The sequence below is a fragment of the Acartia tonsa genome, chromosome 9 (assembly GCF_053477335.1).
Source record: "Acartia tonsa isolate MP-2025a chromosome 9, ASM5347733v1, whole genome shotgun sequence".
Lineage (NCBI taxonomy): Eukaryota > Metazoa > Arthropoda > Copepoda > Calanoida > Acartiidae > Acartia > Acartia tonsa.
In genome coordinates this window covers 26,096,299-26,123,007 of record NC_137268.1, presented here as the reverse complement: position 1 = coordinate 26,123,007, position 26,709 = coordinate 26,096,299, and the positions used below count along the sequence as shown (strand labels likewise).

The 26,709-nt window shown below is 30.6% G+C and overlaps 1 protein-coding gene across 3 annotated transcripts in view; it reads right to left on the bottom strand.

The window, feature by feature from the left end:
* The window catches only part of LOC145328637 (uncharacterized), a 96,232-nt gene extending 74,224 nt beyond the window's left edge, over nucleotides 1–22,008 (bottom strand). For all 3 annotated transcript variants that reach the window (XM_080172395.1, XM_080172396.1, XM_080172397.1), the window contains exon 1: nucleotides 21,415–22,008. In XM_080172395.1, coding sequence (XP_080028521.1) covers nucleotides 21,415–21,480 — 66 coding nt within the window. In that variant the 5' untranslated portion in view covers nucleotides 21,481–22,008. The remainder of the gene's footprint in view (nucleotides 1–21,414) is intronic.
* Between the last annotated feature and the right edge of the window lie 4,701 nt (nucleotides 22,009–26,709).

The following is a 26,709-nucleotide window of genomic DNA, read 5'->3' as shown; positions in this document are numbered from 1 at the left end:
TGAAAAAAAAAACATATCGGTTCAGCGGTTAGCGTAATCCTTCGGAACAGATAGAACATCCAATTACTTCATTATTAGGATTACATCAAATGCATGTGTTAACCAATATTAATTTAATGTAACAAGAGAGGAGAGATTAATTTTCGGTCATTGTCCTGTCCCTTCTATACTAACTATCTACCTGTATATAATATGACAAATGCAAAGATGCATTACTTTTTGTCATAAAAATGATTTTTTTAGCTTTTGTTCATAAATAATCTCTGTTTAAGCAAAATTGACCGAAATAAACTGTAATTTATTCATGCTTACATAATCAAACATATAATTGGCAAAAACTACTTTTAATATTATCTAAAATAGACATTTTGGCAGCAAATATACTCTGCATGATCGGTCTATAGTACAATTGTTAGTGTTTTAAATAAAAAAATAAAAAAAACTTGGATCATGGATAGAAAAGATAGGCGATTTCGTCGTATTTTCACGGTAGCTTTTAATAGGTTATTTTAGGTTAAGTACATGTTAATGATTACCACGCAGGGTTAAAGCCCCCCGCAGAAGCTATACATAGGAGAAAAGCTACAGTGAAAATACGACTTAACCCACTTCTTTGTTTTCTTTCCATGATCCAAAAACATACATAGTCCAAACATTAATTATTTGACAAAAATATTAGGGCCTGTAATTTATTGACCATGTCTTTCCAGTATTTAGCGTGTTTTTATTGCTGAGCTCCTTAGTTATATAATTGTCCTCGTTTTGCAAACAGTTAGATTTCATCTATTTAAACATATATATTTTGTTAATAAATTTATAATCCTAGATGGGCTGTTAGACACAATAATCCGTCAAACTTATTAATTTCTAGCAGACGAACATGTTTGTTCATGTTTAGTCACATATGACTTATTCGAATTATACATGCGACGACATTTTTCGATGGTATACTATCCTAAAAGCTAGCTTTATCTTAAGAATTTCAATAATTTATAGCGATGCTGTGAGTATTGGTGCAAAAAATATGACGTAACAAAAAAAATTAGCCAATGAGAGGCCGTTATTGACCAATGGTAAAATTTATAGTGGCCTCTCATTGGCAAATTTTTTTGTTACGTCATATTTTTTGCACCAATACTCACAGCATCATTTATAGCTGACATATGATAATGACGAAATATGAAAATCTAATAACTAAATTTTCGTATAAAATATATATATGTTCTACCCAATAATATGGCTGAACTGTTTTGGTAATTATTGGTCCAATTTTCTGATTAGGGATCTAAATCTAATACATTTTGTTAAATTAAATTAATATATTTTGTTAAATTAAAATAATATACTTTTGTTAAAAATCATAGGAGTTAATTTCAAGTGAAATGAACCTTTCAATTTTCTTTTATCTCATTAGATAAAATTTTTATAGCAGATCATCATTTTTTAAACTGATCATAAATTTTAACATAGTTAAGCAAAATAGAGTTAATCTAGAGATAAACTCTTTAAATCAGCCAATATAATAATAGTTAAGGAACAATCCGGCCAGGGTATTGGTTGAAATTGTTAACAGATTTTGGTATGAAAAGACCATTTTTTATATTCTTGGGTAAATATTGTTATGTAAAAATTTATATCCTAGTATAGTGTGAAGCACATGACAAAAGTTAGCTATTAATAGCTGAATTCCTTAGGATAAAGTTAGATTTATAAAATTCTTCGCCCTATTACTTTTGAATGCAAGAAATAAACAATAGAATCCTTTAGGACTAATTTTTGGGTCATATGTCCAATCTAGAAACACTCCCTAAAGCTCACACCACTGTCCAATTTAGTTAAGGGGTGTGTCAAAACCCTGTGCACGCAACTGAGGACAAGTAAAGTAATTATATCAGCTACGCTGATTAACATCAAAATTAAAACCCTTTAATAAATAGAAAAATGAAATAACAATGCCCTTTTGAAATTATTTAGAGTTGATAAGATTTATAGGATAAACACACTTTAAGGACTTTGAGAACAAAGGACAAAAGGGGAAAGGTTGGACATGACTTTTATCAAGTAACCTTATAAAACAACAAAGCTATAAAAAATAGATAGGGAGAAAGAAAGGAAAATTAGAGAAGGTGTGTTAGAGGAAGATTAAAAGAGATAGACAAATAGAAAATAGAAAACGAGATAGAAAAAGAGATAGAAGGAGAATATTGAGAAAAAGTAAATAATGAAGTTAAAATGTTACAAAAAGTTTTCTTTTTAATCTTGTAACTTTATTTGATGGTGTAATATCTACCCTTCTATTTTCTCTAGTGGAACATATCAATTATATGACGGTTTTTCAAATCATTTCAAATCAGTATCACATTATATTACTACTAGCGGCTTTTCCCCTAGCCTCTAGAGGCTTTGCCCCAAGAATTAATTTTAAAATGCTGCCACCACTAATTTCAAATAATTAGGTACCTATCTACCAAAAAAAAATTTATGGGGATTTTTTAATTTTCTTGGGGGGTTGGGTTGGGGTGACCCACCCCCCAAGAAAATTGCCTAAAACCACCACAGAACCAGTAGGTATATTCCCTGAAGAGTAGAATCAGATCTGTTCTTAAGGGACAGACGGACGGAGTGACATACGGACGGACAGACATCATTCTACTTTTTATTATAGATAAATGAATATTTTTTTGTTATATCGTTATACTCTAAAATCAAAATCTACAAGGATATCAACTTCAATATGTTGCATACCTCTTTATTAATTTAGATTCATTGTACCTAATAATTGGCAGGATTAACGAATATGTTAATTCAAAAAGCAACAATTTGTTGTCAAAAAGTTTAGAATCATCATGATTTTAATGGACGTACAGACATTCTTGTAACAGTTTGTTGGCTGTTTTTTAAATAGTACATAATGGTTACAGAAATCATCATGAAAAGTTTAAAATCGAGAGGACAATTCTAACATTAACGATAATAACTCTATCTATTACGGTTGGACGTACAGATGGAAGAAGGGACGGATGAACCATATTTATAGAAATGCTTCGCTTTAACCATACATAGTTTAAAATATACAGCATAATGTATGCTAATTTCGGCAAAAACTATCCGCCAATTTTTTGCATTATTCTTAATAGATACATCTTAGACACTGTCATGCGAATAGAGCGAATAGAGATAGAGAGAGAAAGAGAGAGAAAAATAAATCGTTGTATAAAAAGGGATGTCTTTTTGTGTGTGTGTGTGTGTGTCTATTTGTCTGTAGCGAAAGGTATGAATATTTATCCTCTAAAGTGAGTCTTCTCATAGGTCCCGGTAAGGTTTTTAACTATTTTTGGGAAGATAAATATTTAGCTATATATAAAATAGACAAATGATAAGGGAAACTTCTGTTTTCCACACCTAAAGCTTATTTGATTTGGATGGACAAAAAGAGAAATTAAATTATAGAGGATCTCCCCTTCTAATTATTGATAAGTTTTGATTTGCCAACTTTATTGATTTTAATTATCATCTAATTATGATATTTTGATAGTTAGATACGCGAATGTATTGCAGTATACTGGAAAATATAGTTGACTATTGCCTTTTTATACAGAGAGGTACAGAGAGGGAGGGGTGACTGGTATCCAATTTTTTTTAACCATGTCATCTTTTATTGAATTTTTATTCGTTGGTTCCAAACAAGTAGTGTCCAACCATTTCTACCAATAATTTTTATCCAAAGAATCACATTCCTGCCTTATACACGATAATCAATTTGTGTACCTAACTTTGGATGTTATCTTATTAAATTTTATAGATATTATAAAATCAATTATGTGTAACAAATATATATGTATTACTGTCCAATTCTTGATTCTTGCTGTATAATAATCCAGATATATAAAGACAGGGATAAGACAATGGCTGATGAATCTATCAAAATTACCCCTTTTGAATTTTACAATTAATGGCTGAACACTCAACTTGATCAATTCTAAAAAAAGTTCAATAAAAGTACTCAAATTTGTTAAACCAACGAATAAGAAAACTTTACCATAAAACTTTGGGGGCTAGTGTAATAAATAGCTCTACAGCCCAATGTATATATCTAGTGAAAACTCCCACCCTCTGGTATAAACGAATAAGCCAATAATTTTCATTGTTTGAAATTCAATCAATATTTCATGAAACTAATGTTGTTATAATTCAGTATTTTAAAAGCTTTTCCACCCACGTTTACCATTGGACACAGTTTTCTTATGGGGTGCACATCCAATTTTGTAGTTTTTTATTCAAAATAAATTGCGAATTTTACTAAACGTTTTGTAAACACGTCAAATGTTTTTCTTTAAGTTAAGCCAAACCTAATTTTTCTACAGTTAGAACTTACAGGCAAAAAACTTGTAATCAAAGGGTATAAAATTGCCTAAAATTCACATGGATCTAAAGAGATAAGTCAATGGCCAATAAATTGTTGTGTTTCTCTGGTAATGATACACAAAATTACCCCTTCTGTAGATAGAAATAAGTGGTTGAAACTCTTGAACACTTAACTTAATGAAGCAACCAATCAAAATTCACAAAAGTCACCAAAGTTGTTAAGACAACGAATAAGAAAGCGTTATTAAACACTTTGGGGACTAGTGCAATAAACAGCCCAGTGTCCCCTCTTTCTCTCTGTAAAATTCAAGTGATATTGTTAATTATTATCAAATCTACCGTGTTTTTAAAGAAACACTCTTTTTCTTCACAAGACACCCCCTTGTTTTTAACTCTTGCTGATAAAATCTTAAAATGAGATGAAATGAAAGCATTTTTCTGACTTTTTGTTGGTTTTTGTTTTTATGCGTATTAAATATTTAAGATATATTTGTAAAAAGGAGCGTCGAAAGATTTTTCAAAAGTTATGTGAAACATTACTTGTTTAAAATCAGTAAGAATTAGATCAGTGACTTTTTAAAAGTAACAAAGATTGACCGTTTGTTTACAATAAAAAGTTTCGTTGAAATAATCCATTTTTGCTTTTAAATTTAGTATTTTAGATAACTGTGTTTGAAATATAAAAAAAATTGCCTATTCCTATGATAAGAAAGCATTTAAAACAAATATACTTTGAACCAAATATGGTAGGTGGTTACATTTTAATTTACCCATAAAACATTGTACTAATAGTAAACTTTAAGATAAAGAGATATAAAAGGCTTCTTAACAAACAAATAAAAATGCATCATGTTTCGGAACGCAATGCCTAGCCGTTCTCGAAATCTTATCTCGAAGCCTCCCGAATGACCAACATAGTGAAGTTTACGAATGTGTATTTATTACCATGAAAACAGTAAGTCTAAAACAAAAATATAAGAATTAATTACATAAAATTAATTGTTATTATTTTTTAGCATCGAGGTTGCGTGATTTTAATTTAATAAAAAATATGAATTTTCTAAAAAACTTAAAATTGGCACAAATCATATTAAATCGCATCAGAAATTGATAATTTTAAAATAAAATAATCAACAATATAAAAGTAAATGTTCGTATATCAAAACTTAGCAGTTAAATGGTCTATTTGCTGAAAAATTAATGATTTAAATTTCTTCATAAAATTGTACCATTCTACGCTTATTTTCAAGAATTAAAAGATAAATTCTTACCACATATGATGTCAAACTAAGCAGGAAGGCTTATTTGAGATCTTCCACATATCAGAGCGCATGTATATTCAAGCAATACATTATTTTCATTCACGTAGCTCCTCACATGGGAAATATCAAAGGAAAAGTGCGCGTCTCTTTTGTTTGTTTACAAGCCACGCGCGGAGATAGTTAGGAATGCCACGTAACACACTCATTCTCTGGGGAATTCTGGTGTAAGGAAAAAGGGATTAATGGGTTCGAACTTGCCGGGGAATACAAGAAATACATACCGACACACATCAAATAAAAAATAAACCTTTAATAAAACATAAATAAAGACAGACCTTTTGAAAATAATCTTGCCATAAATGGATAAAGATATAGAAACAAGCATGACAATATCCATAACTAGAGAGGCACATGAATCAAAATATTATTTTAATCATAAACAGTAAAATACGGATAAATGGAGTTTTAAGTTAGATTTTCTTTTGTCATGAGAAAGAATCATTATACATTTCAAGATTCGGAGGCAGTACTTCATAGAAATCACTTTTTTATTTTACACTCAGGACAGACGGACTGATAAAAAGAGTTTATTGTAGATTGGACATATATCCTTAATATTAGCCAAAAAATCAAATTTCACCCTTTGCTTTTCTTCCGGAGACAAACAGATGAACCGATTTTTAGAGTAGACTCGCTCTTCTAAAAAAGTAAAGCTAATATAAGAGAGAGACATTAACGAAAAATAAAGAGGGAGAGGCATATAAAAGGGGGAAAAGGAGATTAAAAATTTAAGATGATTTTATAAAAACCTTCTCTCAATCAGTAATCTCTCATCCATAACAAAAATCTAATTCACTAGAAAAAAAAGATGTTTTAGTGTTGTTTCGGATATAATTTTAATGGAGATTTGAAACACCAAAATATACTATTTTATCCATAAGTAGCGAAACATTAACAACATTTTGATAGAATTATGATATTGTGAAACAATATAATAGATGAAGGAAGGTAACTACAATAGATAACTGCTTTAACCACTAGAAAGTTCGGCGGTTTCCCTTAAAGCCTAGTCGAGCAAACAAATCCCCAAACCCTTATTTCTAAAAAAATTGAAAATAGGGGGGATGGGGTCGTCTGTTTGTTTAGTGCTTTAGGTCAAATTAAGTTGGTTAGGTTATATTGATTAAGGCGCTCCATTTGGGTTAGCCATAGAAAGAAATCCCCTTCATTATTTCAATCTATTTAAAAAAAAGAAGGGGGATTTCCAGTGCTCTACAAGCACATCATTTATATTTCTAATATAAATAGTTATGGTCAATTTTCCTAAGATAATAAGTCACATGGCCATACGGAAGAACACTCAAATTACAGAATAGCTGCGCATCTAAAAAGATTATCCTATTATATAAAGTAGTAAGTTTTTTTGTCTTTAGCGAAGGTTCTCGCTAACCGTCTTATAAATATAAGTCTCCTTTACAATAAAGATTCTTATAGGTGCAAGAAGTGAGTTATAACTTTTTTTGGGAGGGTACCATTATCCTCCGAAGAGAAAAAAAATCCCTCTACAAACTTTTTTTTATGTTTAAAAAAATTTAAAAGAAAATCTTTTTAAATCTAAAATAAAACATTTTGGTTATTGAATTCAACTCCCCCTCCTCAAGTGCCCCAAGAGGCCTCTAGGGGCGTAGCTGCTAGTTAACAATAAAGCAAACTATTTTTATGTGAAACATGTTAGTGCACACAGCTTGCTTTCCTTCTACATTTTCTTATGGCTTTTTTCCACAGCCTTTTGTTTAAAAATATCATAAATTTAAGGAATATCGAAAAATCATAACAAAATGTAAAGATAATGAGTTGTATTATTTAACTTTTAGAAATATTTAAGAGTTAAGCTATTCTTGTTTTTTTTTCATAAAAGATAAAACCAGGGCTCGGCATCTGCACGTCAGCAATCCATCTTTCCAAAATTATTTTTTTTTTGCACCCTAGTGGTCTTAAATTTAGGCTAATGCACGGCAGAGGCGCAGCTGCCGAGCCCAGATAAAAGGTAAATAAAATGAAAAGGAATTCTTCACATTTTTAAAATTTCAAATAAGTTATACCTTTGTTTCTAGTCATTTTTTGGCATAGTATCATAAAGACAAAAAAGTACAATTTTGGTTTTAACACACAGACACACACACAAATTTACACAGATGGAAAATAGGAAATTATTCCTGATTTTTTATTTTTAAATATTCAAAATAATTTGAATTACAGATTGATAATATTTATATTGATACAAAGAATACTATGTCCATAAATAGCGCAGCAATTACACGATAAACAAGCATTTTTTTCAATAATTCATCAATATGACTCTAAAGACAGAAAAAAACGCAGAATTACGGATAAAATTAAATATAACATAGATACTTAACTAAAATAAGAACTGCCAAAAAAGCATTTTTAAAGTTTTCTTCTCATTAAAAATGTTACGAATATATAAATTTTGACAGGTGTTTCCTTTGTAAAAGAGAAACAATACCAAAATTTAATGCAAATTAAAAAACAAAAATTGACCTTTTAAAATATCATGAAAAAATATGCATTTGACTTAATTGCTTTTTGATTCATTTTATGATTTTACTAAAATTCTTTAAAAGTGCTTTTGTCCATTTAAACGAGAACGATTACACACACACAATGAAAAGAAGCGTTTATAAAAAAAATATAGCCAGCAATATAGAACACAAAAAGGAAGATAGAAATTGGTAAAAAGGGGCATTAATGAGGGTAGAGAAAAGTTAATAAATAACGACAGTATAGATATTAAAGGTTTCCCTTAAAGTGCCTTGTCGAGAACATAATCACATTTCTCTTATTATAAAATAATTTAAAAATAAGTGGGGGGCTGGTTTTTCGTTTGTTTTTTTATTACTTCAGATCAGGTTAGGTTGGTTATATTAGCGACTAGGTATCCACGCAGGGTTAGGGCCTTAGCAAGGGTTATTGCAAAACAGCACCAATTCCTTATTTTTTTTTCAAAAATAGGGGTTCATTGTTCGAAAGGCGCTTTGGGGGAAAGTACCAAGAGATAGAATTCATGACCTTTCCTTTACTTTTGATTAGAAATTTTAAAAATTTGTAAATCTTTGTGATCTTTATCTGTTCTATAAATCGACATAACACTAGCTTTCACAATAATTTTCCAGATACAGGTGTGTGATCAGTGGCGTGCACAGGGTTTCCAGATACAGGTGTGTGATCAGTGGCGTGTACAGGGTTTCCAGATACAGGTGTGTGATCAGTGGCGTGCACAGGGTTTCCAGATACAGGTGTGTGATCAGTGGCGTGCACAGGGTTTCCAGATACAGGTGTGTGATCAGTGGCGTGTACAGGGTTTCCAGATACAGGTGTGTGATCAGTGGCGTGCACAGGGTTTCCAGATACAGGAGTGTGATCAGTGGCGTGCACAGGGTTTCCAGATACAGGTGTGTGATCAGTGGCGTGCACAGGGTTTCCAGATACAGGTGTGTAATCAGTGGCGTGCACAGGGTTTCCAGATACAGGTGTGTGATCAGTGGCGTGCACAGTGTTTCCAGATACAGGTGTGTGATCAGTGGCGTGCACAGAGTTTCCAGATACAGGTGTGTGATCAGTGGCGTGCACAGGGTTTCCAGATACAGGTGTGTGATCAGTGGCGTGCACAGGGTTTCCAGATACAGGTGTGTAATCAGTGGCGTGCACAGAGTTTCCATATGCAGGTGTGTGATCAGTGTCGTGCACAGAGTTTGGACAGGGGCTGTAAATAGGGGTAAAAATGGAAGTCAACCATGTAAAATTTCAATATTAAGGGGATTGTGACAACCCCCCCCCCCCTTTTTCGCACGCCTATTTGTGTAATAGAGTGATTCTTGAAAATATATCAAACAAAATAGAAAATATCAGGGAGGAAGGGAATACTAAAAATCAAATCAGTATATAAACATTACTCCAATTAGAATTTACGAGTTAGACATAAACATTGGGGGTAAGATTGACATATCTTACATGTTTCTTTCCCTGCATCCCTTAAAAATCCAGATATATTACTTAGTTTGTTACGCTTTTTTGGTACATCTTATTGCGTCGTTTTTTTTATAGCGAAGCTACTCTTTTTTTCTGTAACTTATTGTTAGTTACAATATTTTCCTTTTGAGAGATATTCTTATCCAATGAAATAATTTATTTTTAAAGTTAAACAAGGTTATTTTCATGAAAAATTATGGCTTTTTAAAATAATACCTATACTGTCCTTTTGTGTACAGACATACAAACCCAACCAGAACATCTTGCAAATTTTTTTTTCTGACACTTAAAGTTAAAAAAACTCGAATTAGAAAGAAAGGCATTTATAGGCATACATCCTGCTACTTTATCATTTAGATATAAGTTACTGCGTGGAATGAACAAAGCTTTTAAATGTAACAGCGATCAAGTTGTTATTTATCAGGTATCGTCAATAAATTACTGTATATGAAACTTAATTAAGTTAATTAAAGCAATAAATAAAAAAATTAGTGCTATTTTTTGTTGTTAGAGTGAGACCAACATACATAACCTAGTAAAAATATCTACGCTTATATCAATTAATCATACATCTTACTCATTTAATAAATCTATGACAAATTTAAACTACGAAATTTTACAAATTTGTGTAAAAATTATGACCAATTTATTAAAACTATAAAATAAGAACCACTGGTCTATGACAGTCTGATTCATACCATTAATAAAATTGCTACATAATAAAATGTTTTAACAATACTGGGCATCATGTCGAATTTTATATAGGAAAACATATCCCTCATAGGATCACCTTTCTTAAATTAGAAGATTTATGTGGCAAATCTTTTAAAGACAAAAACTTTGCCTGGAAGTCCTAACTGTGCATGATAATAAGTTGCACATGTTTGACATAAACTATTCTCTGTTATTTTATTATTAACTTAACGCGTCTGACATTGCAACCGTAGAACACCTTGTTTAAACTATGAGCTACAGTTTAGTAAGATTACATACCTGTAAAAAAACATCTTATATGATATATTTTCTTTATTATTATTTTGTTTTGTTTGCACGCTTAATTATAAAATTACATGAGTAAGACAATTTCAACAAAATTTCTTAGTAAATCTATGCAGAAGTAATACTTGTAAACTCATTAAATTAATTGAAGAAGAAAAATTTAATGTTAGAAATGAAAAATGGAGGTTATTATAGGAGGGGCTGCCCATTGATAAATTAATATAACCTTACTTAACAAGTTAACATGACCAAAGTAAATACAAAATACAGAAGACGAAGAAAGCCCCACAATGACGTCATAAAAATGAGGGATGAGGAGAGGAGGAGTGGGAAAGAAAACTCCTAAAAAACAGATGGATAATACAAAAAGAACTAACCCTCCTTAGCTCCCCCCCCCCCATTCCCCATTTTAAAATATTTTTTGTTTTCAAAATAAGGGAGAAGGTTTCTGTGCATAACTAGATAAACATTACATGCATTACCGACCGGACCGGTATAATTTGTGAAAACATTCCCTTTTACTTTGAAATATTGATTTAGCAATTAATATAAAAATTATCACTAAGAACAAAAACAATACAACAGGGAATATTTTATAATATTGCTGGAAGCGTAGCTGTTCTACATTCATTTAGCGTCCATACGTCTGTCTGTATAATTCGGAAGCGTAGCAACTCTAAGGAAGACCAATAAACAAGTTGATTTATTACAACGAATCTCTACATTACAGAATATTTTTATTAATTGATGACAGGATGATTCCTATTACTACTAGTGATAAGGTTATACGAGGTTAATTATCTAGCATTTTAAGCAATTTTACGATCATCTGATTTATTAAGTTTTTTTTATGGATGTTGCCATTCTTGTTTAACAATATCATTATGACACTTTAATAAGCACTATAAGTTGTAATATTGTTATAATATATTTGACATAAAAGATTGATAACATTATAACCATAATAATTATTTGTTATCGTGATCATAACTGCTTTCTAAATGTTACAGGGAATAAAGAAAAATTAATGGGTCATTTTTCGTATTTTTACAATAAAAATTGGTTAAAGATAAAAATTTATAATTTTCATTTACGAAAACTGATAAAATATAAGAAAACTAAAGATAAATAATTTTTTGAGATCATTCCAATTAGTAAGATTTTTTTGTTTAAGATTTAGGATTGCGATAACTACTAAACTGATTGAGTTCTCCATTGCAGGATAGATTCAGATTCGGTCTTTAGATGGTTTTAAGCTATTTATCTGTTTCCCTACCACTTTACAGACAGAGCCCTTATTTGCTAGGAGCGCAGCCGCTAGTCCAAATGTTTAAAGTAGTAATTTTTTTATATACAGCCTATAATTTAAATTTATGAACATTTTGTGGAAGCTTCAAAAGGTCCCAGGATAGTTTAGAGCAATTCAATTTTTAGATTTTGCGATGGTTTTGTGCCATTTTTCTGCTTTCCTTACTCCTTCGCACTCCAAATGCCAGGGAAGCAGCCGCTAGCTACGATTAAAACAATATATCACATCCCTTTTCCCTGCTTTATATGACAAAAGGCCTGAAATATTATTTTGTATAAATGCATAAATATAATGTATAAAAACTGAAAGGGAAAGTTGTTAATTAAATTTTGCATGCTACCTTTTCAAAATGCAACACAAAATCGATAATTGTATTAAAACTAGGATTAAAATATGCATAGAAAATTGAAACATATATGAAACTTATATTCAATTTCAACTAAAGTTTTAAATTGTTTTTTTGACTCAAAAAATCTGTTGGTATTATGTTTTAACATCATTAAATAACCTCTTTTAAATTATTTGGATTCATTCACCGTGCCATTTTAATTGTTTATATCGAATATATGGCATCATATAAAAGTGGTTAAAGCTGACATGTAATCGACATACCATTGCATGTTTTTATGACTACATTATTCAAAAACAATTTTAAAAACATTCAAATACAAAAAATGTTTAATATTATCTTCAATTAATCTATCCTAGTTATTTTACATCTTATGATAAAAGTTTTGAATCTCTAAGCATCTTCTGTGAAACTATACTGTACTTGATATGGTAACAAGACCTCATTCAACAGATTTATACAGTAAAAAATGAGTACAATTCATATTTTCAACACTCAAAGGTTACAACATTTTTCTTTTTAAAAAGTATGGTTTAAAATTGTACAAAACCCACAAATCAATTGGACAACCAATAAAAAAGGCTAAATTTAAAAGTAAACTATGTTATTTTAAAAGTATAGCATAAGAGCTGTTCAAACCACACAAATTAATCTTACAGTCTATTATAATGTATGTCTTTATAATATGCATCAATTCAGAAGATTTCCCTAACTTTTTTTCCCTCGGATAATTTGTACCGGAAGAACATACATACGAATTCACATTCAAACAAAACCTGTAATTGTTAAAAAGATATTTTATGACAGTAGTATTTAGTACATTAGCAGAGCAGCAGAACAAACTTATCAAACATGCCATACATATTTTAATACTATCTTACCTATCAAATCCCTCATACGAGCAAGGCAGCTTACCATGACACTTTAACGTCAGGTTCAACAATCCAGGAAAACTAAGGGGAGCCAAATCTCTCATTTTCTGTCCAAAGACCCGGGGTATTAGTTTAAGTAACACCCATCATAAAACCAACTCTTTGATTGAACGACCTTCTACTAGAAGTCCTGTGCAAAGTAATGAGTTGCGCCTGTTTTGGGCCAAGATATTCAATTTACTATAAATGTCGCGCACCTGAAATAACCGCAGAAGCACCATTTTTAGCGTCTTAAGTAGGACGTGGTTTTAAGCCGAGATTAGAACCTACAACCTCCCTGACGAAGAGCGGATGCGCTACGCGTTGAGCCACGGTCGCGTGTTATATTTTAATTGCTTGTTTAAAATTAACAGCAAATCTTTTATTAGTATTATGCATTTTAAAAATTTATGTTTTTTCATAAAATAACAATATTGTAAAAACATAAGACAACATGGATGTATGAAAAAAATCTATGCTATACAACAATATCAAAGTACTGAAATTCTTAAAAACAATTTGAAAAATGCAACAATATTTTTAAAAATTCGAATAAATTTACTTTGCAATCATCTACCTTTATACCTTCAAGCTTCGGTAAAAGGGAACACTTTAAAGTGATTGTTTTTTTTAGGTTTTTTTTGGGGGGGGGGGGTGATTAACATCTTTCTAGGTGTTATTTCTTTTGGGACCTATTCTAGGACTTTTTGGAACACACACACAGACGGACATCCAACCTCTTTTACATAATGATTTAATTTTGAGAATCTCCAAATGTGTCCACACAAAAAGCAACATATACAACATAGTTTTGACAGGATGACTAAATGTCAGAATTGCTTGTCAATTAAACATCAATTCATATACATGTGTATGTACTCTTCATTTTAATTCATTATTATTATTTAGGAAGTAAAAACTGTAATTGTTCTGCTTCAATTTTAATATAATAAGTACAAAATTTTATTTTATTTTTTAAAAGTTGAGTTGATATGAATGGTTGATTTGGTTATACTATTGAAAACTGTTTCAGGGAGGATTGTACCACTTTTTAATTTTATGGTTGTGTTAGTCAAAACTCCTTTGGGGGGGGGTTAAAAGTTATGTGACGCCCTTAGATAAATAAGATAAATTAAGAATCTAGTCCACATATCAAAGATTTTTTTTCTATTTTAATATAAAATCTAAATTTGATTGCTATTTTATCCCACATCTAAAAATATACGTTTTTTTAATCAAATCTCTTTACTACAATAAAAATTAAATGGCATATTTATGAATGAAGCTAATTAGAATTTAAAACAGAACAAATGAAATACCAGTCCCTTGTTATTTATTTATAACCAACTTGAATTACTTTTTTTTGCATCTTTTATCAAGTTTTCAAATGATTGCTGTCCAAAACAAAACATAATTAGTATAAGTCAGAAAAACGCAAGCAATTGCCATAAAAAATCAGGGAAAGAAAAAGTGTAACAAAAAATTTAATATTCATTACACTATTTCATTATGGAAAAGTGTACAAATAACAAGTTTTCCAGTATCGCTTCTAAACCGATTAATATCCTCTGGATTATAACCGGTTCTTAGTCATTCTTTAAAAATTATGTATCGTATCGTATTATAGACAGTTTTCTAAGAATAGTAAAAGGAAAAATCATAAGATCTATCTTTTTGTTATCTGCAGAAAGCTGCTTTTGATACCATGCGATGATTAACTAGTCTATTATTAGTTATTTCTAATTTTTTTAAAAATAATAATTAGTATTAATTCAAACGAATTTTAGGTATTTCTTTATACTTAGATAATAGGATATTTATCATTATTCTGCCTCTGTGAATGTTAAGATCTCGTAAACGGTTAGACCAAACTGTCCGCAGTTTTCAGGCAAGTTTACAATTTGTCTATTTTTGGTTTGGATGGGTCAAAATTCCCCCCTCGACAAAAATTACAACAATTTCAAGTAAAGAAATATGAAAAAAGATAAAAAAAAAGTTTTAAAAATATCCAAATTTAAACCCCTGTGCACTGTAGAAAATAGTTGGTGAAAGGGCAGCCTAGCAATTTTTCATTTCTCTAATGCAGCGACAATAAACAAAAACCTGGTTCTCTAAACTGATTAATCATATCAAATGTGATTCGAATACAACCAAATTACATTAAAAATTTAATAAAATCACTATTTAATATGTGTGTTACTAAAAATTCAAATATAACAAAGACTAATGCATCTAATTTTACTTTTAAGAAGTTTTGTTCAGGCTAAACAGCTCAGAATTTTCTAGAATCTTTTGATCAATGTAATTTTTTTTATTTATCAGTATCAATAAAAAATTTTAAAAAATTATTTGTTTATATTATGAAAAATCATTTATTTATATTATGAAAGGAATAGTTGAGGGCAAACTATTTTTTCTTTATGTCCAAAACAATTTGAACAAGAATATTAAAACATATTTTACTGTGATACTTTGTTCTATTTGTTTAATTCTGCTAGTAAAAAATGGCTGGGAGAGAAATCCTTTTAAAAACAAGGATGACAGCAACCACAGAAAATGTACAGAAAATTGGCAAATTTAGTAACATTTTATGCTTAAAATACTATTAATTAACCTTTCTTTTTCTGTGTTTTTTTTAGAAACTCAGGAGCAAATAATCATTAAATTTTATTTCTAATAGTTTCATATTTGGTTTTAAGAATCAATTTTGTACATTTAAATTCATATTAGAAAAAAAGTATACATTTTAATTGACCAATGATGAAATGTTTGCTGGCCTATCATTGCTCATTTATACTGTATGACGTCATATTTAATTAGGCACTATAAGCTGCTTAGCACCATATTGGACCCAAATTTTCTTAATAACCCAGGCCTTAATCATAGAGAAGTGCTGCTGCTAAAAACTGGTCACGTCAAAAGTTTATTTATTTAGCTATTATGATTCATCACTTTTTATAAGTAGAATTTTAACAAGGGTAAACAAGTACAAAGGAAAGCAAACGAAAATTGAAAACATGTTGGCTTAATGTTAGTTTTAAAGGTAAAAGAATCTTTATTTAGGATATGATATACTCATAAAGATATTAATTATAGTTTATGGAAGATCTAAAGGGATAAGACAATAGCCTATAAGTTTATGTTTATTCCTAGTGATGTTACACAAAATTACTCCTTCTGTAATTTAAGAATAGTGAATCAACCAATCAAAATTCACAAAAGTCCCCAAAGTTGTTAATTAAACCAATAAGAAAACGTAATGATAAAAATTTGGCGACTATGTAATAAGCAGCTCATTAGGACCGCTCTCTTTAAGGGTTTCTACAAAAAAAAAACTATCCCAAAACTCTTTATCTAAATGTTCTTTTGAACAAGAGTGACATAAAGAAATGATTAAGATTTACTAATTGTGGAGAGATGACTTATTAACTGTCGACATACTCCAATTTAGATATCCTAAATTAAATAGACACGTTAAATGTCAGAGAAAAAAGAACCTATGGATAAATAGATAGGTATATTACTTTAAAATAAATTTTTAAGAGTAAGCAATTTTTGTCTGTAGCGAATTATCTCGCTAACCGCTGAACCGATAAGGTTCTCCTTTACAGTAAGGCTTTTTATAGGTCCTGAGATTGTTTTAGACTATTCTATTCTTATAAACAAGTCTTGACATGGTTTTAGGCTATATTCCTGTCCTTCCATATCACTTCGAATATGGAGCTCCTAGATACTAGAAGCGCATCCCCTAGTAACTAAGAAACTAAAAGACTAAAGATTAAATAATATCTAACTGCTGTTATTATATCAACATAAGTAAAAAATTATAGTATAATTATTACAATAGCATCATAAGATTGACTTAGATTTTTATTTGTAGGACATAAAAACGACGAAAATGTAAAGTTATTTAGTTCGATAAAAGGCAAGTTTTATAAGAATTATTGCTTCTAAATTTTTTGAACACGATCTATTTTTATAGTTAATCTAAAGATTGCTTTATCTCCGATTAAACTAGATGACAAATGTCCGTAGCTAAATTTGACCTTTAGTGTGCACCACTGTAGCGCGGTGTAAGTGATATATTCCAGGAAGGAAGGGGACATTGGGCTGCTCATTACACTAGTCTCCAAAGTCTTATTTGTTGGCTTAATAACCTTGGGGACTTAAATTGAATTTTCATTAGTTGGTTTATTTAGTTGGGTGTCCAAACGTTTCAACCACAAATTGTAATCTACAGAAGGGATAATTTTGTGTATCATCATTTGCGATGCATATTAATTTAACAGCCATTATCTTATCCCTTTAGATCCCTGGATATATTCGCGTAATTTTAGCGTGTGCGCTTTACCACTTTTTTCTTTTTATAGCGGTGGCTGGAAAATTGATTACTTGCAAAAATACATTTTCAATGAGAAAATAAGGCTTAGAATTTACTTGAACGATAAAAGACACTTAGCCAAGCTTTCAGAAAAAATGTTGGTAATGTTACAAATCTTTTGATTTCCTGTAGTCTACAACAATGGTTTAATTGTAAATTATGTCTTGTTAACTCAAAGAATACAGGGAAATGATAATTGCAAATAAAATAATCTGGTGCCAGTTGGGCAATGATAGCCCCTTCCCTCTTATCTTCAAAGAAATCAAAAATAGGTGAGAGGGGTTAGTCAATGGTCATGATTCTTCTAAAGTAATACACAAACAAAAGAACTACCTTTTTAATTAAAAAAATGTATTGCGGGAATGTGATTAGCTTTGTTCAACAATGCCAAAAATCTTCCTCTAAGCCTTAACCTTAGAACTTCTACCTTTGGTAGCTAGATACTATTAGGGGCAAGGCTGGAGAAAACTAGGAGAGAATCATTGACTTATTAATAAATCAGAATTCTGCAACATATGAGTTTAAGAGAGGTTATTTTATCAACCAACGCTCCCTACCTGCCTGCATGTAATTAGTAAATTTCGATGAAATATTTAGCGAACGAAACTCAGACTTTTGTCGGTTGTCAAATTTCCGGCCTACATATTTTCTACATTGTGTAAATGTCATATAAAACAACTAATGAAAGACATTTGCAAATTTTAGTAAATATTTTTTTTTCAATAATAAGGTTTTAGTATGGTTTAAGGCTATTTAATTACTAGATCTAAGCCTTTTTGCAATTTTAGGATTTTCTTCTCCCTCTTAACCCCTTGAATAAAGCAAGTGACTAATCCCAATTTGCAATATCTACTTTTCTTATCTATAATACAAAGTAGCTTGATGTCTGTCCGTCTGTCTGTCCCTTAAGATCTCGGTAACCACTGAACTGATCGGATTCTACTCTTCAGGGTATATACCTACTGGTCCTGTGGTGGTTTTAGGCTATTTTCTTGGGGGGGTGGGACACCACCAACCCCCCAAAAAACAAAAAATTCCCCCCCCCCATTGTTTTTTTTTAGGGGCGAAGCCGCTAGTGTTATTATATAAAGTATAATCTTTTCATATGGTATAATACACAGCACAGTAACACAAGAGTATAGTATTATTTAGTAGATATAGTATAATTAAGCAGGTAATAAATCACAAATATATGGTAATAGCAATTTTGCTGTTTTGTGATTTGACTAATTTTTCACACCCCAGGATTCTTGTTAAAATTGTTGCATTTATTTCACACAAAGTTGACAATACTATGTACAAGATACTTCTTATTATACAGTTAGGGAGTTGAATCCATTTTTATAGAAGCAGAAATATAATCTATGATTATGGTTTGGACCCTCTAAAACTGTAATCTACCCTTCCACTTTCCACTCTCTTGGTGAAGATATCTTCAACGCCGATACGATTTTTGAAATATAAGATTCCACTTTTGTCTCTCTTGTTGAAGATATCTTCACCAAGAGAGTCAAAAGTGGAATCTTAAATTTCAAAAATCGTATCGGCGTTGAAGATATCTTTACCAAGAGAGGGGAAAGTGGAATCTTACATTTCAAAAATCGTATCGGCGTTGAAGATATCTTTACCAAGAGAAGGGAAAGTAGAATCTTACATTTCAAAAATCGTATCGGCGTTGAAGATATCTTTACCAAGAGAAGGGAAAGTAGAATCTTATATTTCAAAAATCGTATCGGTGTTGAAGATATCTTCACCAAGAGAGGGGAAAGTGGAAGGGTAGATTACAGTTTTAGAGTGTCCAAACCATAATCATAGATTATATTTCTGCTTCTATAAAAATGGATTCAACTCCCTAACTGTTATAGATAGATAGATAGAAATATAGATAGATAACCAGATAGATAGAAAGACAGTAATATGGATAGATAGTCAGATAGATAGTAATATAGCCAGATAGATATAGATAGAAACTGAGATTTCTTGTTGACGGTTTGTTCAGCCGTTTAGGATATCTAAACAGACCAACATATAGACAGACAGACAGGCATCTTGTTACTTTTATATTAAGAATTTTATCTTTTAATATAATGCCTCTTTTACGGAACAGATAGAATATGGAGAAACATAGATATTAGATTGTGATTTGATTTAGAAGAAAAAAATTAGATCATTCAAAAGATAGAATTTCCTATCAAATTTATTTTGTAGTAACCATTCCTATAAAGATAAGGAACAATAGTCTGCTACTTTGAAATGATATCACGGAAGATTTAGTTTTTTTTTCAAAATTCGTCGAAAATTGTCTATAATACGATGCTATACATGATATTTCAGAATGGCTGGAAACCGGTTCTAATCCAGCGGATATTAATTGGTTTATAAATTTTTGGTCCCCAGGCTCAAAGTTTTGTGGGCACGTTATTTTATTCATTGGCGCATTAACTTTGGTGACATTTATTAAATATTTATCTTGCAATATGACAATGCACTGCACATACTATTCCATTAGTGAAAAAATAATTGTCCATTGTCTTATGCCTTAAGAACCCTAAAAGAATGTATCTCGCCTTTTCAATTGTATAAGTAAATAAATTTATACACAAAAATTCTATCAATGAAAGTTTCAGTAAAATACATTAGGAAATTAAAATTTGATTATTTGCATATTGCCATATTGGATTAAATTAGAATATTATAAACCTTCATAATACAGAATATGTAATTTAAGCTTTTTTTCAAAACAATCATGTTATGTAAATTGATTTTGTCATATGGTAACAAGGATGACAACATCCATGAAAGAGGGGCAACCAATCTACTAATATCAGATTTCAAAATTTGAACAAATTGTAAAACATTTGTGGAATGAAAGAACTGACTATCCTTTTCTTTTCCATGTGTATATCTTATCGTAACTGTAATCTTCACACAATTTTTGTATCAAACAGGACGATACTGTCAAGTATAAATTTACTTATAGCTAACCGTCTATAGCTAACCGTCGTGAACAAAAGGTTATTATAAGTAAGGACAAACTTTAGAGTAGCTGCTCTACTAAAAATTGATTATTGCAAATTAAGGCACTACATAATATCCATAAACCATTACATAAAACAACATATGTTATGTTAACGCTATTATAATAATTATTATAATAATTTAGAAAATAATCAATAAATTTCTATAAACATTATCATAATATTAAAAATAAATGTGCTTTAATAATAGCTTTATAAGCGAAGCTTATGGATAATTTCAATATCGTTTTATTTTTAAGCTATTATATAAAGTAGTTAGGCTTTTTTGTCTGAAGCTAAAGATTTCTTAAACTTCTGAACCAATTGAATTCTCAATTTTAGGTAAGCTTCACATAGGTCCTGGGATGGTATTTAATATTTAAGTCTTGGGCTAGCTTTACGCCCTTTGAATATAGAGCCCCTAGATGCTATTGACGCATTTGCTAGTGTGATATGAAGTAGTTTGTTTTTCTTTATTGAAGCCAAAGATAATAAGAATTCTGGTCCGAATTGGTTTTGTTTTAAATGGAAGCTTTATAACTGTCTTGGGAAGGGTTTAGGCTATTTTGTTGACCACCTCTGTCATCCCTTAGAGAAAAGGTGCGAAGCTACTCTAATACAGAAATCACAAAAAATTTAAAAACTGCATATTATTATAAGCATGACAATCATACTTTGTATCTGGTCTTTTTCTACAATTTAATATTAGATTGGTATGGTTTTTATTGAGGTCTAAAAAGTATCTAAAACCATTTATTGCAACTTACATACCTGCATTTTAAGCAATTTAGATCCTCCACCACCCCTAAGGGTTCCATTCATAGCGGAGCCGTTCATTCTCAACTATTTTTTACAATTATTCGATATACTTCACTTTTTTTCTTATTATAACTTAATCATGTCATATTTTCACAAATTTATATATTATAACAATTTTTTGAAATTGTATTTAACACTTTTCTTCAATAATTCTATAAACACTTTTTATGATTGTTAATTAGTAGACTGTTGCACTGTAACTAAAGAAATAAAGATGTACAAAATTCAAGTGTTGTGTGTGTTGGTGTGTGTGTGTATGTAAGAGGTGTCTTTTTTTCATTCACCGCATTGATGATGATACCATTAGGCCAAAAATCACAGCCACTACGACGCACGAACGAACGAACGACTGCCGACAATTTTTGCCGTGCGTTGGAAATTTGTAAAAGTGCGCTTGACATGCACCTTCTCTCTCTCTCCCTTTCTTTCTCTCTCTTGGAATGGTCTATGGAACGTCACATATTGGAAACAGCAACTTTATATTCTCGAGTTTTCTATGTTTTTCTCCCTGCGCGCGCGTTTGCTTGGTGCGTGCGATCGTTCACTAGGCCTACCAATTAAAGGGGCCTTTTTAGAAACACTTTAATCCCTTTATAAAATTCTGATTTTTATTTAATTATTTTGCAATCGGGTTTAGAAATCAATATTTAGAAATATTAAATTTAAAAATAAGTTAAAAGTCATTGGAAAAGCTATAACTGAGATTTTAAATAAGTAGGTATTAAAAAATTGTTGTGTTTTTCACTTGACTATGTTTTTACCTTCTGTTTTAAGAAAACAAAAACGACAAATAATGCTTTTTATGATATTTAAAGTGTCTGAAAAGGGCCCCTTTAGCATAAAGACTGCAGTTAGATCTTTCTCTCTCCATGCACCTGGAGATTTTTATGAAAAGGTGTTTATTTTAAACAGTGAAATAAATTTTCTAAATATTTAAATAAGAAATCTTCAAATTTAAAGTATTAATAGTATACATAATTGAGTTTAAAAATCATAATATTGGAAAGTAAAAAGCAAAAATATTTTAATTTGAACGAATCGGGAAGGATGGAGTTTTTTTTATCAATTTAAATGATTAGAGAAACATATGAATATAAAAATAATATACATAGCGAAAAAAGTTTAATATAATTTTTATTCAATCAGTTTTATACATATAAAAACTTTGCTGTTAATGATTATAATTATTTTAAAAGACAACCGAAATCTAGTCTCTGAGTCATCCTACCATGACAGAAGGTGTTAATACAATACACACAATCAAAATTATTATTTTGACAGCCTTAAATATATTCTTATTTGAAAATTTACCGAGTACCTATGGTAATGGTGAGGTACTCTTTGTCTTCAAATGATCATTAAAGGATCTTAGGAAATCTCTTATTTTAACTAAATTAAGAAATATCCAATAGACAACTAACCTTTTCATTACATAATCATTGTCTTTAGGTTTTTATGTGCATGATGTATATGAGCCAATACATTCTCCTTACTCTTACTTTAATTATCAAACATCGGACAAAGAATTTTTAACATCATTATTATGTCATATTCTTGTTTAGATTCAAACTTGACACCATACTGACAATAATAAACAGTTACGCCACCATTTACTCGGTTTCTGCTATCGGCAATAGATCTAATTGTGTGTAGTTTTCATAGTTGCTATTTTAAGAAAATATTTTTTATTCTGTTTTAAATAAACACCTTTACAGAACGACGACCACTACTTCTATGCGTCGCAACGCCAGCCATCGATGCGATTTTATTTCGAAGATTTATTTTATCCTCCAAGATTCATGGATTTTTTTATTTGACATTTTGTAAAACTTGCATTTCATAATTTATTCACTTCAAACTATTCTTCTATTTCATTTTTAATCTGATAAATAAATTAATAATTTAAATTAAATTCTTGTTTAACAAGGATGATAACACTCATGAAAATCTCTTAAATCCGAAGAAAGGACAAACAAACGATAACTCTTTTATATTGTCAGAACTTTATAAGCAGAAAATAAATTTTTAAGTCTAAACATAATATTACACAAATTTGTTGCAAATTGCGTAAATACAGAATGAAGCTTTAAATTGTAACTTGTTGTTCTAGGAATCATTATGCAAAGTTTGAAATCGATAGAACAATTCTAACATGTCTAAATTAACGGATGTACGGACGGACGGACCGACCTAAATTATAGAAAAGCTTCGCCTTTAAAAATAAGTATTGAAAATTAAATTAAATGTCACATTATATTGTCAATTCTCGACCCACTTTTTTACAAAAAAAAGTCAATAATTAATTAGACTTTGAATATAAGATGTTTATTTTGTTTATAAGATTTTTTTGTTCCAATAATTATCATATTCACCAATGAACCTAATTAAATTTTACTAAAATGATGTATATCATTGCGAATTATTTTTTGAGAGGTCAAAGAATATGCTTGTATTCATTTACACAATATTCCCCCAGGGGTTCAGGGATAGTGCAATACTAGATAATTTTTCCTTTCATTTGTTAGTGCAGAAAATCTGTATTTTTTTATCTTAAAAATATTTGGGGCGTATATTAATTTATCATGTAGTGTCACCTTTCTTCCTGATATTCCCCTGAGTTCTAACACTAAACCAAAAACAAATTTCCCTCCATTTTTAAATCAAAATATATATTGCAATACAATAAATTTATAAAATTATATAACCCTAAAACTATGCATTTATCCTGACACTAAATTGTGGAAGGGGTTAGGTTGTCTGCCAGCAGCCACTGAGCACTTTACTTTGTCAGACTTGAAGGCTAAATAATTTTGTTGAGTAGCCAATACACAATTTTATTATACAATCATATATAATAACAAGGTCAAATAAATATTACTATCATCACTTGTCTCATACCATTTTATGTCATAACTATAATACAGGTTAATTTTTAGGAAATATATCCTTTTAGGTTATAAAAAAAACTTTTTAGGATTGTTAATAAAAAAAATGTAGGAAAATTGAATTAATAAAACTAAGTTGTAGCTACACTAGGCACAATGAATCTTTGCTCTACTTTCAAGTACTATTTTCACAATAAGTTTTGATCAAACATTGGTTATTTTGCCGCTTCTCCCCACTCCCCTCCTTCCCCTGCCTACCTCCGTTCCTACCCCACCTCCGGTTAGATCCCCCCTTTGGTTTCTCCTCCGTCACCTTTCTAACACCTGTCTCCGACCATTATTCTACCTTGATTTTCCACACACTATGGAATTTTGTATAACATTTATAAATCGTTAAATCTTTATAATAAAGTTTGTCTGTCTGTACAAAAGGATCTCGCTATAACTCTTTATCGGCTGAACCGGTATGGTTCTCCTTTACATGGTAGCTTCTCAGAGGTCCTGGGAAGGTTTGGGTTTGACCCCCCTCCTATAATAATCGCCTCCCCAACATTTTTTTTTACTTTTTAAAAAATCTAAAATAGAAATGTATACTGTCCTGTCATTAGTAATTTATTTATTGCAAAAAGTCGCTTAACCGATATGGTTCTACTTTGCAGTTGAATTTCATAATGTTTCTTTTGGTGGAGGGGGCCTTCACTCCATCCCCTGGAAAGAAATAGAAAAAAAATATTTCAAAGTTCCAATAGAGGACACTAGGGACTAGTATATACTAAATCCAATGGTTAAATAAAGTTATCCTAATATATAAAGTAGTAAGCTTTTTGTCTGTAGCGAAGGATCTCGCTAACCGCTGAACCGATATTGTCCTTATTTACAGTGAAACTTCTTGAGTTCTTATATTTCCAGGGATGATTTTAGGCTATTTTGTTATGAACTCTCTCTGTAACTTTGTAAAGTTCATTTCTTAAATCAAATTTTCAGACACTGTGTTCAACAAGGCAATTTGAGGAAAATCACCAACAAATCTAGGAAAACTTTACTGTGCCCCTTTCCCCTACCCATCAAAGTATCTCTATCTCTCTCTCTCTCTCTCTATCTTTCTCTCTCTCTCTCTCTCTCTCTCTCTCTCTCTCTCTCTCTCTCTCTCTCTCTCTCTCTCTATCTCTCTCTCTCTCTCTCTCTCTCTCTCTCTCTCTCTCTCTCTCTCTCTCTCCTCTCTTTACCCTTTTCCTTAAACCAAACTTAAAGGGAAATAATATTGTAATTATTATTCTTACTATTTCATTCAAATTGTGGATTTTATTTATAAAATGTCTATTAACCCTTTTTTTCTAGCGGCTACGCCACTAGAGGCCTTAAATTTTTAATTAAATCAAACAAAAGAAGTAAAAAAGTGAGGGGATGTGTTTATAGGGGTTATTTCTCGTAGTAGAGTTGAGGTTCCCCTCCCCAAAATAATTCTAAATATTTTTTTGTCCTATAAGCAGCTTTAAAATGAGACTTTTAGTTTAGCAGTTAGCGAGATTCTTTACTACAGACATCCTACTGCTTTTACAGGAGGATAAGGATATTTATATAAAGGCTTTTTTAAAATCATCTTATGCAATTCTAATATTTGATTGCAAAGAAGTCAGTTTTAATGATAAAAGTAAATAAGCATATAAGCAAACACTATTCACCCTTTAATGAAGGGAACATTTTTGAACTAAAATATTTATAAAAATCTACCTTTGTTTACAATATAAGGATAAAGTAGTCTTTTGGGTTTTGGGTTCAAATCACAAAGATATGCCAACAAATATAAAAGCAAAGTCAATTGACAAACAAACATTTAAGTAACGTAATCAAGTATAGATCCTAGAAAAATAAAAGTTTCTGTGCTTTCCTTCAATGTGCTTATTGAGCACTGACTCCTCCCCCCCCCTTGATAGTTATTTTCCATATTCTTAGCCCCTGCGGGGCCTCCACCTGCAGTGCCTAACCCTGCTACCAAGTAATCTAACTTAACTTTACCTTAAGTAATAAACAAGCAAACAAAAAACCCTTATTAGGGGGGGGGGGGTCTGTGCTCGGCAAGACACTTTTGGGGAAATTTCTAAAGTTTCACATAATTTTAAGAAAAAATCGTTATCCTTAAAAGATGTCTTTGCAAAAAAAGCAAGAAGTAATTGAAAAAGTGCTTTAGTGAGTGAGAGAGAGCTTTCCTTTTCCTATGCAGCAATTTAATTTATAAACAAATCTAGCAAAACTTTGAATGTAATATCTATGGAAAGGGGAAATTATGGGTCCAGGGGAAAGGTAAGGAGGAGGTATGGTGTCTCGGGTGTACATTTAATATATCATAATGCTTAAAGTGATA